A 16,487-nucleotide genomic window follows, 5' to 3' on the forward strand; every position below is an offset into this window, starting at 1 on the left:
AGGTTACATTAGATACATGTAATATATGTCTCCTCTGTCGATTGTCAGATACTAATTACATATAGAGATGTCTTCATATAGCTCTCCGTATAACACAAAACCATAGATTATGACAAAGTTAGTAAATATTTGAAACAATTCACATGCATATGTTGAAATAATTCGCATTGTATTTTCCCGTTTCAGCATTTAATGTTATCGTGAGATTAGAATTATTATTATTAAAATGAAGAACTACAGAGTACAGTCTTGGCGTTAACCAACTAGAAATTTTACAGCCTAGAATGAAAGGTAATACATTTGAATGATTCAATCGTTACAGAATATATGTGAGACAGAATTCAATAATATACACACTGTCATCAAGACAACACTATTTTATGATTAATTGATTGATTGATTGATTGATTGTTGGTGTTTTAGCGCAACTTTTAAGCGCCACATTTGAGCTATATTGTGGTGGTCAGTTTTCTTGTGTGGAATAGTTTAAGTGCCCGGAGAAACCACCGATAGGAAAACTTACATTCATAGTCAATTAAAATTGAAGTTGAGTGCACCCACACAAGCGGTTTTTGAACTCACAACCGTAGAACTACTTAAACCACATGGCCATCGGAACCCTCTAAAATATCATATGAATATATAAAAGCTGTTGAATAAAAAAAACACTTTTGAAATTTTCGTTCGTTTGACGCGCCTTTTCTGCATAAACCTTCAGCAGAAATGCTCAACCCCAAATATTTCAAAGCCAGGTATGTATAAATACGTAGTGCTATATGAACTGTTAGTAAAGAGCAACCAAGATTAATCAAAGGTTAACTCTAATTGAGTTGATAGATACATTTAAAATCAAATCAAACCGTCGGGTTTTTTATCCTTATTTCCTTCGTTATTTAAAAACAGAAGTCAAGCATATATACTTACGCTTGTATATCACAATTCATCTTACCAACCTTCACAGAAAGGTTAGATCCAATTTCAAACTTATCGCCCGTGATAGTTAGCGTTGTGTTGCCTGAAATCGGTCCCTTCATTGGAACAATATTCTGTATACTAGATTGCTGAAAATATTAACCAAGTATTGCCGAGAGGATGAAAGTGAAAAACAAATTGCAGAAAATTAAAATTGAGAAAGTTTTTCTGTGGAATAACTATAGTATGGTGTACAATTGTTTTGAAAATATATCTTTTAACTGTCAATTCGGTATACAATACGTAAAGTATGTATCTCTGATATATCTACTCAAAAAAGATTCAGTAACTCCATTTCTGACTGAAAATAATGTGAAAAAGAAAGTCTGAATAAATCTTTCAAGTGTGTGTTTTCTCAGACTATAATCATATCTGTATTCAAAAGTACACTTTCAGACAGCAGATTGTCTAGTTAGAAATACATACAACGCAAACAATTTTAATGACTCTGAAAAAGGGATTGAAAGTATTTTTTGTTACCATCCAAATGATATTTATATTTTTTCCGTTTTCTTCTATTTATTCAAATCATCATCCTTTATCCCAGGAATCACTTAATTTCAGATCATTTTCAGCGTTTGAAACCTTACAGTTTATTAGCCCTTACAGTTTGATCCCCATTAATCTGAATAAAAGTGTAGCAAAACTTTGATCCAGAGTATATCTTAAAGTTGCCTTTAACAGGTACTTGATCCTGAGCATGAATCAATCTTTCGAACATAGAAATATACTGAAAAGTATCAAAAAGCATCTTCAGTCGTATGATGTCGTCAACTATACAATAAAGACTCAACTACTAGGATTGTGTAATATTGTTGATCATTATTGTTAATAATTTAACTCTGAGGACTTTGAATTTTGACATACACACATAAGGACGTATCATTAATTAAACACGCAAGTGAAGGAGGCTGCATAAATCATGTTAAGCGGAAAGCCGAAAAACCCAATGAAAACTTAACTTTTTGTATCGCATTAAGGTATATTTCTAAATGATTACTATAGATACTTTTTATGAACATGTACTTATATAGTCTCACATACTGTATGGTCAAATAATATGCCCCTTTGTTCCGATACACCATTAATTCGATAGAGTTTGGATGTCGAATCAGTCACTCTAACTTTTACAGCTGCAGATACATGTACCCTTACTCTACTCGTCAAACACGTTATACTGAAAAACAATAAGTAAAAATATAACATGCAAAATAAAACCAATGTGCACAACTTAATTTCCCTATCATGATTATCAGTAATGAAGAAAATCTAAAGATAAATCAAGTATTGTCCTATTCTTCTTGTATTCATAAAAACTGATAAACAGAAATGTAGCAGAAATGTTAAAATCTAATGTCACCCCAATAACCATTGAATTACAATTTCTACTACAACTCGTTTGTACCGATAATTTTCATAAGACGTTGACAAATATTTTGGAGGGTTAAATTCCACGTTGAACCAGTCGCAACTCAGCAAATTTAAATTTCTTTTGTATGTAATTTCAGAAAAAGTCGTTTTTATTGCCTTAAAATCTTATTTTTGTCAATTTTTAGAGGTGAAGAATGTTTTAAAAGTATATATACGTCTAGTGTTCATGCTTGACATATAAAGTATACATATGAAGTCACATTGTTTAGATACCAGAGATGATGCAACAGTTTCGCGACCTTTTTAATGTATGGCTTTTCAACATGTTCAAGCCAAACCGTTTACTAATACAGCATTTATTTTAAAATGTAGCATTATAATGCAAATAAATGTGTTGTATGTTTGGCTTGTCCTTGGCAAAACTTGATCATGCTGTCGCAATTGTACATAGCTCTGACTAACGTGCGACATGAAAATCTGCGTAACACAAAGGCAGAGCTTAGAATACAATACAGTTATTTCCTAATTCCAACGTAAAACATACATGTGTACTTTCAAAAATGTTACCATCAGTGATGCAAGAAAATCATTTTTTTTTCTGATTCTGATTCTTATTCTGATTCTAATTCTTAGTGCATGGTAATAACGTTGTTTATCAGTAAGGCGTTTGCAATCGTCTTTCTCTAATAAATGTTTTCTAAGCTTTCGTAGAAACTAGAAAGACTATGAGAGTGCTCACAGATACATCACCAGAAATAAATAAATTATCATGGTTTGTTAGCAATCATAAGCTTCTTGTGAAAAGTATTTTTTCTTAGTTTTAAAGTTTTCTATTGATTATGTAGAAACCTTAAAACAAATTTTCAATAACCAACCTCTATTTTAATGGAATAGTAAAAGTGAAAACGACAAAAATCACACGTTACAAATCTGAAACCAAAACTGTGATCAAAAGACGGAGGGACGGGCATGAAAATTTCTTTACACCCTCTTCCCCCTTCCAAAGCGAATTATGCAAATAGTTATTTTAAGTTCTGTAATGTTGAAACTATGTTTACATTGAATAATCTGTAAAACTGAGAATTTAACAACTGTAGGTCACAGACGGTTTTCAACAATGACCCAAACCCAAACTGCAAAAAAAGCTGACCTCTAAGAGGGAACAAAAGGTATAGAATTTTTAAGAAAAAACTAACATACAGTAACAAACGACATACACTGAATAACAGGATTTTGATTTTTGGTCAGGCGCATACAGAATGTGGTGGGGTTTTACATGTTCAGCTATATTTTTGTACCTTGTATCATTTATTGTCTTGATCAAACACGGTTCATGTCCGATGGATACACTAGCAGTGTTTTTGTTTGAACCAAAATTATCTCCTGTAATAGTTAATGTTGTTGATCCTTCAAGTGGCCCGTTTTCTGGGTTTATCTGAAAAGTAAAATTACCAATGTCACAATAACAATATAAGAATTTTAAAAATCAAAGCGGTTCGTTGTTAGAATATTTATCATCAATGAACAATTTTTTTTGTGACATTGCAAAAAGAAAAGAAGATGAGAAAAAAAACATTCGTTGATTCTCGTTTCTTGTTTTAAAAATAGATAAGACCGTTGATTATCTCTTTTAATGGTTTAAACTTGTCATTTTTTAGACCTTTTATAACTTGATATTCGGTGTGATCAAAGATTTCTTGTTGAAGGCTGTACTTTGACCTACATGTATAATAGTTTACTTTTAAAATTGACTGGGATGGAGAGTTGTGTAATTGGCACTCATATCACATCTTCTTAAATTCATTAAACCTATTCAATAGAATATCATTTAGTTTAAAAACAATAGATAAAGGCGATATTCCTTAGCTTTTTGTATTTTCTTGTTCGTGAAATGATCTTATATCAGGTTACTATTCAGGTATAATACCTGATAAATACACCATATTTTCATAATTAAAAATTTGCGTAAAATCGGATAAAAAAGAGTTTCAAAATAACGTTCAAGTTTGTTTCGAAGTTGGGACTTCAGTTTAAGAATCATTTCATAAATCAGCTAAACATTAACGTTGTATATCATTTAAAAAAAAACATGTAGTACCGACGCACTGGAAATGCTTTATATATTTAATATGATATTTGGCAAGGTAATCGACCTGTAGAGGGTTAGCATAATACAAACTGGCACGATACCTTCACTACGATCTTAACTTTCTATGTATTTGTTATTGGAATGCATATGTGTGCTGTGCTTACTCCATAGTAAGAAGTGAACATTACAATTTATTAAGGAATCGTGTGTTTGAACTGATTATCGCCCGTAGAACCGAGCATAATGAACCAAGTTCACTGAGGTAAAATATATGAGGGGTTATTACTAATTTAAATTAATCACTTACACCTTGAACAAATGGCGGACAAGATTGAGTGTGCCACATATTGTATTGGCACTTGGTTCGTGTAGAACAATGATCAAAACACCAACCGCATCCAAGTGGATCATGACTTATTACGCACTGTCCACATGTCTGATGTATTTCACAGGACGTCATCGACAGTTTTGTGATCTATAAGACAGAATGGAAACGCATTTTTAAACAATGCAAAATAACTATGAGTCAACAACTCTGAACTGAATTATGAATTCTTAAACTTTTAATTTTTATAATAATATACTGAACTTGAATGCTGATCGCAGTACTTCTTTTAAAAATGCCTATTAGCAGACATTGGAATTATTATCCCCTAATATTCGCTAATAATACAATCGGTGTTTTTTTCTCTCGTTTGACCTTCTTATTCCACCACGTTTACTTAACCTTTTAGGTTGCACTTTGTAAATACAGCTGTTTCGCAAACCACGCCTCTCTTTCGGAGATATATTATATTCATAGATAATTTGATTTTTTGACATACTGGTTCCCAGATAAGTTCACTATGTTTCATCTCATAGAGACATATCTTGGGACTGTTACCAGTATAAAAACATAATATTGCGATGAACAATAAATTCTGAAGTAAGAAAAAAGTGAAAGTAGGGGTAGTACACATTTTTAGTATAAGTTTAAACTCTTATGTTCAGGTCATATAAATGTTGAAAATAAGCCACACAGCCCTATGTTTTGACCTTTGAATAAAATAGGAGTGCATATCAACTTTCTATTCTTGGATATAGTTTTTCACGAAAACTCATAGTAAAAATGTCACAGATTAAGCCCCAAAGGGAATTACATTGTCTATATTTACCATGTTTACATAAATGTAACCTTTAGCTTCTAAAAGAAACATATATCAGGTTGTTATTTTTGTATTTGTTTTTTTGTATTAAAATGTGATTGCTGGTGAAAATAACAATCCCATGAAAACGTTTGCTCAAAGGCTTGAATTTATTCCCAAATGTATTGGTGAATACAACATTTATAACATATTCAAAATTAAACGAGCGCTGATTGGATAAATTTATATATAGTTAACACGGTTATATGTAATATCTGTTATAGATCCATTTGAGTTTCCTTATGAAAAGAGGTGAAAAAGAAACTACGGAAATCAAACATTATGACAGACAACTTCATGACCTAACGGAAAGACATCAAATTCCACCAAAAATTATTGTTAAGCAACAAAAATCTTCATCAAAATCCAATGATATAACTACTACTTTTGTTGATACAGTTAACAAATCGCAATACTTTAGATGTTTTCAGAAACATTATTATAAAATCGCAGTAAAATGAAATCCTACGCATCTGTATCACAAATTTTCAAACATACCTGACCCCTTAAAAATAAAACTCTCATAACAGAATTTATCAGTAAATATATATAGTATTAAAGTATTGTGATTTGGAAAGATGTTCTCTGTGTGATATTTCTACATACGAAAATGTCTGTACCAAGTCAGGAATATGACAGTTGTTATCTTTTCGTTTGATGTGTTTGAGCTTTTGATTTTGCAATTGGTTAGGGACTTTCCGTTTTGAATTTTGAGTTTTATATTTTTGTGATTTTACTTTTTGGTATTAGCCAAACTGTTTAAATTTTTGTTACATCTTTATTTAACAAAAATAATCATCACTTCACGTATACAAAATGAAACAATGTTCTTTTCGTAGCAAGCATTTTTTGAATTACAAAGATTCAGCATTAGTTTCTATAAATTGAAAAAGTTTTTAAAAAATACAATCAAGCGTTCCTGATGAAGGTAAATGCAAAAAAAAGCTCTTCAGTATTTTATATTCTCATGTTGACTTTACATTTTTGTCAGTTCTACAGTTTAACCATAAAGTGAGAAAAACAGAAAATTTGGAATTATACGGATGCTATTCACCTTGTTTCCAGTCAATAGGTATAGGTTACTGTATGTATCAAGAACCATTTCACTAGCAACAGGAACATTTCTGTCACCACTAACATCAAATTTTACATACGCTTTATTCTGTGTTGCCAGTATCTTGAACAAAAACATTATCAGAATAAAGCTTTCGATTAAACAACATTCAACAATTGTTAATAAAATATCTTCAAGTAATATTTGTTCATTTTCGGTCGGACTTGAATTGTGCATAAAAATAACAATTTATACTGAAATGTTGCATAAGAAAAAAATCATTTTCATTGACTTGTTCAAAATATAATCAATCAAAAGATTGACATGTTTTAAGCGTATCCACCAAATACATATATATATGGCATAAGCCACATTTTGAATTATTGGTTGCTCTTCAACGTCCTTTATCAATTTTGCCAATTTTTGGCTTTTTTGAGCTTCACTTATGAGTTTTGTGTAGATGCAATGCGCGTCTGGTATTTTAGTTTGCACCTCCGGGATCCGCCTCCAACAAAAATACAAAAAAATTGTTATGTCGCTGAAAAGTACAAAACGTTTTGGTGGTTTCAACTAGCTCAAAAACGCTCGAAATGTCACAATAAGCATGCTTTCTGAATGAAAAAAACTGTAAAATATCAGAAGAGAGCCTTTGAAAGGCTTCATATTTTTTTTCTAGCTATCAACTATTGATCTATTGAATTAATTACTGTATCGGTATATTTTCTGACAGAAACAATAATAGCAATTATAATAGTTTGATAGCAAATGAGTTACTTTGAAATATTAAGAGTGAATTTATAAATCTTCGATTTTTTTTCTTGTTAGTTTTAGAATGGCTACTGTATTCAATTTTTCATTGTTATATGGAACCTATAGTCATGTACCTTTCTTAAAAATCCAGTATTACTTCCAACAAGAATAATGTCTGCAGAACTATTTCCAAATGGCAGAACAGAGGTCAAAAGTTCACTAGAGATCTGATAAACAGCTGTTTTACTGAAACCTTCACCATGAGCCTCGGTCCCAAATTCCATTTTCCGCTGGATACATGATGATATTAATTCCCCCTTCAAATTACATTATTTTTATATAACATTTGCTAAAAAATGAAAATTATGATATTGAAATATTTTACAACTTCAGAGTAGAGAATGGAAACGAGGAATGTTTCAAAGAGACACTAATCAGACCAAGGGACAGAAAACAGCACAATGCCATCAATGGTTCTTCAATGCAGCGAGAAAATTCCGCACCCGGTGGCGGCCTTCATCAAGCTACGTCAAAGTAGCGTTTACTAGACTAGTTTAGAGAAACAGACGTCACACTAAACTCCGAAAATACAAATAAACTAAATTTAAAAAAACATATAAGCGTATCAAAGGCTCCAGGTTCCTGACTTGGGGTTCGTTCAACAATGCAGGTCTCACACATACCCTTTACCTCTAACCAATATGGAATTAACAGACAAACAGCAAAATGACTAACAAATATCAGTTTAAATGAGTCCGAATCCGATGTTGACCTACATAATTTTCAACTAATTATTCCTTTCATGTACATTAAAAGTATTTCGAAAAAAGAAAATGCATAAATAAGGAGCACCTTAAAGCTTTTATTGCTCATTCGGAACGTGTCGTCTGGGATATAATTAAAGTGTAAGTATATAGACGTGTATTATTTGTAATTATATTCCTCGTTGTACTTTAATTGTTTTATTGATCGAGACTTAAACGTGAAAGGTGTAAATTCTTAGTAAACTACTGTAACTCCTTAATATATGTATTCCCGAGATAACTTAAAAACATCTCCAGTTGTTATTTTAAGTGACCTAGTTTGTTTTTGAAAATATATCAAATAAACATTCAAAGTCAAACTTGCATGACACGAGTTATTTTTCTTTGTCTGTATGGAATGTTGATTAATAGTAGATAGTCTCGAAGCGCTTTTGCTTTTATTTTTGTTTTGGTTGGTTTTTTTAGTCGTTTAGTTTTGTCTAAGTTACAATATTTAAACATCTTTTTTATTTTACTTGCTATTCATATATTCGATCAACATTTTTATTGAGATCAATGCATTCGGGAAGTACTCAATTAAGTTAAGGGTTAAAAGTTTTGAGTTAAATCAATTCTGTTATGCTCTTAGATATTTTACAAATGAATTTCAAACATTCCATAAAAAAAACTATAAAATTATAATTCCTGTACCAAGTCAGAAATATGACAGTTGTCCATTCGTTTAAAGTGTTTTATCATTTGATTTTGCCATTTTATTAGTGACTTTCCGTTTGAATTTTCCTCGGAGTATTTTTGTAATTTTACTTTTTTTCGTATTAGGTAGTTTTAAAGCAGATCTTTTGACACAAAGTCATGTTCAATTTCTGTGACATTTTTTTTTATGTTTTGTAAATATTAATTTCTAAACTAATGTTAAACCCCTATTTATTTAAAAACGCTTCAAACACATTTTATTTATCCTATTACTTTTAATATTTCTGCATTCATGAAATATAATTATCAATTTTGTGTATTATATTTTGAGCATGCAGTTATAACTTTCTGGAAAATGTTAAGTAATGCATCAATAAGTATAGTATTTCTTGTAATTTTAAAATGCCACCAATATTTCAGAACAATGTTGGTATTTGATAGTAAAGCTCTATAAAAGGGGGACAAAAGATACCAGAGGGATAGTCAAACTCATAGACTGACAACGCCATAGCTAAAAATAAAAAGACAAACAGACAAATAATATTACAGAAGACATAACATATAAAACTAAAGACTAAGCAACATGAACTCCTACAACCAATTTGGGTGATCTCAGGTGCTCTGGAAGGTAACCAGATCCTTCTCTACATGTGGTATCCGTCGTGTTGCTTATGTTATTATAAATCTGGTAAATAGTCCGTTATATAAAGTACTACACTGACGTTTTCAATGTTATTGAAAAAATAACTGCATCCATGCTAATGCTAGATGCTACTATTGATTGTATACATGTTTTGTTAGAAGTAGTTAGTAATGTGAAATGAAGATGTTACCGTTTTGTGTTCCTCCTGTGAAAGAAAGTTTAAAACATGTAAATCTCTGATTAAGTCTTTAAGAATGTATTAACCATCTCAGGTAAGTTACTAAATATAGGAAGATGTGGTATGAGTGCCAATGACTTACGACAGGCGGAAACATTTGCAGCGGGAAAAGTACGAAAACAATTTCAAAAATGTTTTAATAATACAAATAGTGTAAAGGGTTTTTTATATGACTTGATTGAATAAAGGTAGAAAAATTCTGACTGTCGCTTTAAAGGGAAATTAGGAACCGTTTTTTCTTTTAACCATAATTTGTTTGTATAGATTAATAAAATTAACGGTACCAATTTTCTTGCACCAGATGCGCATTTCGACAATACATGTCTCTTCAGTGATGCTCGTGGCCAAAATATTTGAAATCCAAAGCTTATATAAAAGATGAAGAGCTATAATTCAAAAGGTCCAAAAAGTATAGTCAAATCCGTGACTAAAATATGTCGCCTCTGTGTGGTTTACCTTAGAAAAATATGTCGTACAAAAACTCGTATATTTTGGCAAACATTACAGGTAATAAGGCTAGGAAGCAAACAATTTCAAAAATGTGTACATATTAAGTATAGTCTGAAATGTGACTTTAATGCGGGGTTCACACATTACCGATTATTGCTCCCGTTTGAGATCAGACAGCGATACGACACGAAAAGTGAAAAAGTCGGATCAGTATCCTCAATTATCTGGAATGTCCTATAATTGTCTGAACGCAGTCGTTTTAGTTCGTAACAGATTCCTACTGGTCGGGAAGGGTCCGAATAGTTCGGCAAAGCACCCCGACAGTTAGGTGCGTCCCGTAACATTCGGGGAAACTCGGCCGATTTTATCTAGTCGGATTACAATCGTGCCTATGTCGTGGCAGATTCTGCTGTATCGGATCGAATTCCTAACAATGTTCTGTGTATTCGGGACGGTGTCCTGTGGAACGGGAATGATCTTGAGAAATTTAACATTGCTGTTTTTCTGCCGATTGAGTCTAGATTGCATCCAGATCTTGTCGATTGCGAACCGTTTTTGCCGAAAACGGTCCGAAACAGTCCCGTTATTAATTCTAAATTCGTCAATGATACCCACGTCAGAGTCCCGACAATTACAGAATACAATACGACTGAGACCAGACAAAGCCGTTTCCAATGCGATAGAGCTGACCGTGATAGGATTACATTCCGACAGTACCTGATCATCCCGAGTATGCCGACAGTTTTCGAACGGATAACTTCCGTCAGTGTCGGTTCACTGTCTTGTCACTATCTGATCTCTGTCGGATTACATTCGGTAGAATCGGGACGCAGTCTTGACAGACTCGGTCGAATTTTACCTGGCGAAAGATACAAATCGGATTAGAAGCGGATTTAGAACGGGATTATCTGGATAAATTCGCTTTGAAACGGTTGAATATCGACGCTTCCTGCACAATATCTGATAGTTGTCGTGATTAAATTATTTTTTTACAAATTTTAATTAAAGTTTGAATTTCCATCCATGATTCATAGGATCTTGATCAGACTTTTAATAAATCTTAATCGGGAATGGTCCTATCAAGGACGGCAGTAAAAATCGTGAATGTGTGACCCAAGCTTAAGCAATAATGTTCTGCAAATATTAACTCCTGCATAAATGAAGTGAATGTGCCGTATCGTCTTACAAAAGGTAAAGAATTAATCTACAAAATTATTTTCCTTTTGTATTGGTTAAATTTTCTTGTAGGACTATAATTTCTGTATACAATCTACTATCATTTTCAGGATTTTTTGGTGTCTAAACCCAACTTAAGGACTCGTGACTTAGTCATTATGGCTTATATCTGTTCCCACCAGAAGTAGCCGTAGAAAACCGCTAACAATCGGCTTGAAAATTGGTAATTAACAATTAAGATCATAGTCAGAGCACCTGCCACAGGCATGCAAAGGCATTGTCATTCATACGGTAATTAAATATGATACCAAATGTATTTTCATAATACTATTTTAATAACTACGCTCAAAAATGTTCTGATTGGCATAACACTAAATGAAACAACTTAATGGCAACGAGAAAATTTTATATAAAAGGACTGAAGAGTTAACAATAAAACTTAAAACTTTATTCTTTCTATGTTCTAGTCAGATAACAATTTTAAAATTGTAGTTAAGATAAGTAAAAAAATTATAATAAAACTTACATAAGCAGAAGCAGATGCACATGTGGTGGATTGACAATGCCATGATGGTGTCCCCCCTGTTGGCGTATTTGCAAAACACTTCGATAACACCTCACGATCAAATTTCCCTTTAATTTCATCAATTTGGAAGACACAAATAACTGAACCTTGAGTACTGTCGGCTTGAATCTTGTCAACATTGTATGCACTCACACCAAACGTCATGTATAGCTTTTCACGCCCGACGTCGTAATGGGCTGCTATTCCAATGTCATACTTCGTAGGAGTTTTACAGGAAATCGGCATTTCTTCATAAGAACTGTAAGTCATGCTTTCCTTGCATAATTTTGATATCCGTGTTTCATATGAAATGGTTCCTGAGTCGTTGATTGATCGAATGAAAACATGAAAAATAAAATCTGAAGCTTCAAAAGCATGTAAAAACTTTATTTTAAAGTGTTCACGCTTTGTTTCACATACGGAGAGAAAAGTGTTAACGGCATAATGATCAAAGTTCCAATTCCTATTAGATTTGGAAATGTCAAATGTTGCAAACATATTGGAAAAGAAGTCTGTTTTTCTGCCGTCGAAGCTTTGACCAATGAAAAACATATCAGTACCATCTTTGTCCTTTGTGATGAGCATGACAGATGAATTTTTACTTCCAAGATAATTCTTCTTATCTTCACCAAATGGGTTTTTGATATTGATATCAGCGGCATTGTACATGTAACATATTCCTTGGAGCGCTGTTCCACACACGATCAGGGAGTTTCGGAATGACTTCAATATACTAATATGGTTATTGACTGTTCTGTATCTCATGAAGATACAAGAGTTGTCAAAAGGATTGCATTGTTTGCTATCGTTGACAGGGCCTATGCTATCTTGTTTCTTTAGTCTAAGGTCAGAGTCAAAGTGAAGAAGAGTGTTGTTTCCTCCTACATATAAACTTCTACTTTCTTCATTTATAATAATTTTGGATAGTGGCTCATATTTTCTCTGTACAGTGTACTTCTGGTAGAAAGCAGTTGTTGTGAGTATTCCTGATACCAAATGAAAAAGAGCCAATCGGATATACATCTGAAGTTAAATAATAAAAATAACACTTCAGAAATTTCATGCATTCGAAGCGCTATTATAGATTATTATCATCAGGAACTATTAAGCCGAATATTTTAAAGGATAGACGTATGTGAACCAAAACATATCAATATCAATATCAACACAAGTTCTTGGTGGTTTTGTGTTGTTTTAGTCTTTAGTTTTCTATGTTGTGTATATTTTCTTTTATTTGTCTGTTTGTCGTTTTCTTTTTTAGCTATAGTGTTAACAGTATATTTCGATCTATAAATTAAATTTCACTCTGGTATCATTCTCTTTGATATGACCAAACTGTTAATATAAATAATATATAACGTGAATGTTTCGAAAAACTAAGGATTTTCTTATCCAAGGCATAGATACCATAGCCGTATTTGGCAGAACTTTTTGGAATTTTGGATACTCAATGCTCTTCAACTTTGTACTTGTTTGGCTTTATAAATATTTTGATATGAGCGTCACTGATGAGTCTTGTGTAGACGAAACGCGCGTATGGCGTACTAAATTATAGTCCTGATATCTTTGATAACTATTTACACCACCTGGTCGATGCCACTGCTGGTGGACGTTTCGTCCCCGAGGGTATCACCAGTCCAGTAGTCAAAACTTCTGTGTTGACATGAATATCAATAATGATTTGAGACGTTTGCCTATAATTTAAAAATTTTAAACGGACAATTTTAAAACGATACGCATATATTTCATTTTAAAGTATCATAGATTTTAATCAGTATTTCAATATAATTATGATTCCAGATTTATATGTTAAGTTTTCTTTTATTTAAGATCACCATGTCAACCCCCAAAAATGTATATCTTTTTTAATTTTCTTCGCAAAATTCCATATACTTGAAAAGACAATTGATGAAAAAGATTAAATATGTTTTCATGGAGTTGTGGTTTATCAACATGAACTGAATTCTTTCAAAGTGTAGAAAGTAAAACCACTAAAATACCAACTCCGAGGAAAATTCGAAACAGAAAGTCCCTCATCAGCATCAAAAGCTCAAACACATCAAACGTTTGGATAACAACTGGCATATTCCTGACATAATACAGGCATTTTCTTATGTATACTTTTCTTATATGTAGTATTCTTTTATATGTCTTTTCATGTACAACAGCTAAACTTGAAATTGACAATTTAAAAAAAAAACATATGAAAAAGTATTATAACACATTATTAGATAATAAACAACAGCAGGACCAATAATCTGTACTTTAAGACCAGCGCGTATTATTTGTGAAGGTGATACGGAATATTCATTAAAAATGTTTTGGTTCCTACCAATGAACTTTTTTTTTAAAATAACGATATTTTTTTTACATATCCCTGTTTCATTAACTTTTTGCTCAGACACTGGTAAAGTTTTACAAAGAAAGTTTGAGGAGCAACTGCAAGCTTTTAAATTCCGAATAAGTTTGGAAAATTGTATCCCATATGCAGGTGAAGTTAGTATAATGCTACAAAGATGGGTCAAATTGATAATTTCAGAATCAAAATTGTCTCGTGTGTAATAGATTCTGATACTGAGATGACCGTATACTAGTATGTCAATAAACTCATCATAGATACCAGGATTAAATTTTGTATTTACGCCAGACGCACATTTCGTCTACAAAAGATTCATCAGTGACGCCCGAATCCAAACAATTATAAAAAGGCCAAATTATATGTATAAGTGTAAAAAAGAGGTGGAAGAATCTGTTGGTGTTGTTTCTTTTTAAATAAAATTTCTAGTTCTGTAAGTAATTGGGTTATTTTTTATTGTTTTTTTCCTTATTTGCGAAATATTTCATTTAAAACTTCGGTGATAAAGATTGCTTATTTATAGATTTTGTTGATCCGATTACTCGGTCTCTCGCTCCAAAAATTGAAATAGTTTCGCGAGTGTTTATATATTAATAAACTCCTTTCAAAAACATTTCTAACATATTGTTTTAACACTGATATTCTTGGAAAATCAGACCAAGCTCGTAGCAGTAATTTTGAACAAGTTCCGTTTTTCCTTGTTAACTGAGTAAATTTTAAATGAACAATTATAATTGCACACAAGATACACAACTTTAAAGTGGTTACTTTGACAGTTTGGAGTAAAATTGATTCTTATTGACAATCTAAGAAAATACACAGCAATTCCAAATGAGTTTTTTTGTAACAGATGGATGACACCTATGTATACCAAAACTGAATTATAAAAATAAATATTTTCAATGTGATATTTCTAGGTTAATGAAATAAAAGAGTGACTAAAGATACCAGAGGGACTTTCAAACTCATAAATCGAAAATAAACTGACAACGCCTGGCTAAAAATGAAAGAAGTTAATCAGACAAACAATAGAACACATGACACAACATAGAAAACTAAAGAATAAGCAACGTGAACCTCACCAAAAACAAGGGGTGATTTCAGGTGCTCCGGAAGGGTAAGCAGATCATGCTCTACATGTGGCACCCGTCGTGTTGCTTATGTTATAACAGATCCGGTAAATAGTCTAATCCGGTAGGTCACATTCGTGAAAGGGAAGGGAATTGTAGTTACGACGTAAGGAACATATCCGATATCATTTGTGAAACGGTTATTCCATAACGGTCAACCAACTCGTAATGGCGTCCGTAAAATTTGCGAAGAGATGATTTCAATTTCACCATTTAGAACTCTTAAACGTTAAGAAAACGTTAATATTCATTTCTCACACTTGCTGTCCTTTGCAGCAGCCAATGTAGCTCACTTGAAATAGTATCTTGTTGCACTATTATCATAGTTTTCTAACTTTGGATCTCGATTAAAAACTTTTTTTTAGAGTGCTGCAAAAAATAATTCTGAAACTGCATTTATCTTGGTTTTTCTAATTGTATACTTTTTGTCATATACGAACATTTAAATTTTATTATTTATGATAATTTTATACATGTATCAACACATAATTTAATAATGCTGAACTAGTTACTTGTTCACAGTCTCATGATATTAACGTATCACTATGGTAAAACAAAAATAGAAGTGAAAAGAAATAAAGAAAAAAAATGCAAATTGAAAAAGATTGAAATACACGATCATTATAGTAAATTAGAAAAATCAAAATAAAACTTACGTTTCTTTTCTGCAATTTGGGTATTATCTTTACACATATTGAACAAATAATATTTCCTGGTAATTTAAACCACTTGAATTACTTCAACGTCAGGAAATTCATCCTCATCTCATATTATGACGAAAAAAAAGTGAAAAGGGGGAGGGGATCAATTTTTGTACAAACCGACACTCTTATTCTTCATTTGAACGAGCTAGTTCAGAATAAAATTATACCATACCCGGACATACTATTCTGATTCTGAGCTGATTAATCTTTCCTCTTACTCAGAATTGCCATGTTTTAGTGAAAAACAGATAATACCAATTGGCGTTCAAGTTTTTGTTTTGAAAATTGAAAGTAAATTGTTTTCCCATTGGAAAGATGGTACGTAGGAATTTCAGGTTAAATTTCGTC

General features: G+C 32.1%; 1 protein-coding gene across 1 annotated transcript in view; it reads right to left on the bottom strand.

Annotated features, from left to right (window-relative positions):
- The window catches only part of LOC139485734 (hepatocyte growth factor receptor-like), a 39,108-nt gene extending 22,944 nt beyond the window's left edge, over positions 1 to 16,164 (bottom strand). The window contains exons 1-9 of the mRNA XM_071270390.1: positions 16,092 to 16,164; positions 11,911 to 12,972; positions 9,711 to 9,725; positions 7,555 to 7,737; positions 6,671 to 6,793; positions 4,740 to 4,907; positions 3,642 to 3,778; positions 2,017 to 2,149; positions 925 to 1,061 (exon numbers count right to left, since the gene is read on the bottom strand). Coding sequence (XP_071126491.1) covers positions 925 to 1,061; positions 2,017 to 2,149; positions 3,642 to 3,778; positions 4,740 to 4,907; positions 6,671 to 6,793; positions 7,555 to 7,737; positions 9,711 to 9,725; positions 11,911 to 12,972 — 1,958 coding nt within the window. The 5' untranslated portion in view covers positions 16,092 to 16,164. The remainder of the gene's footprint in view (positions 1 to 924; positions 1,062 to 2,016; positions 2,150 to 3,641; positions 3,779 to 4,739; positions 4,908 to 6,670; positions 6,794 to 7,554; positions 7,738 to 9,710; positions 9,726 to 11,910; positions 12,973 to 16,091) is intronic.
- Positions 16,165 to 16,487: the final 323 nt, after the last annotated feature.

Source organism: Mytilus edulis, chromosome 1, assembly GCF_963676685.1.
Source record: "Mytilus edulis chromosome 1, xbMytEdul2.2, whole genome shotgun sequence".
NCBI classification, from domain to species: domain Eukaryota; kingdom Metazoa; phylum Mollusca; class Bivalvia; order Mytilida; family Mytilidae; genus Mytilus; species Mytilus edulis.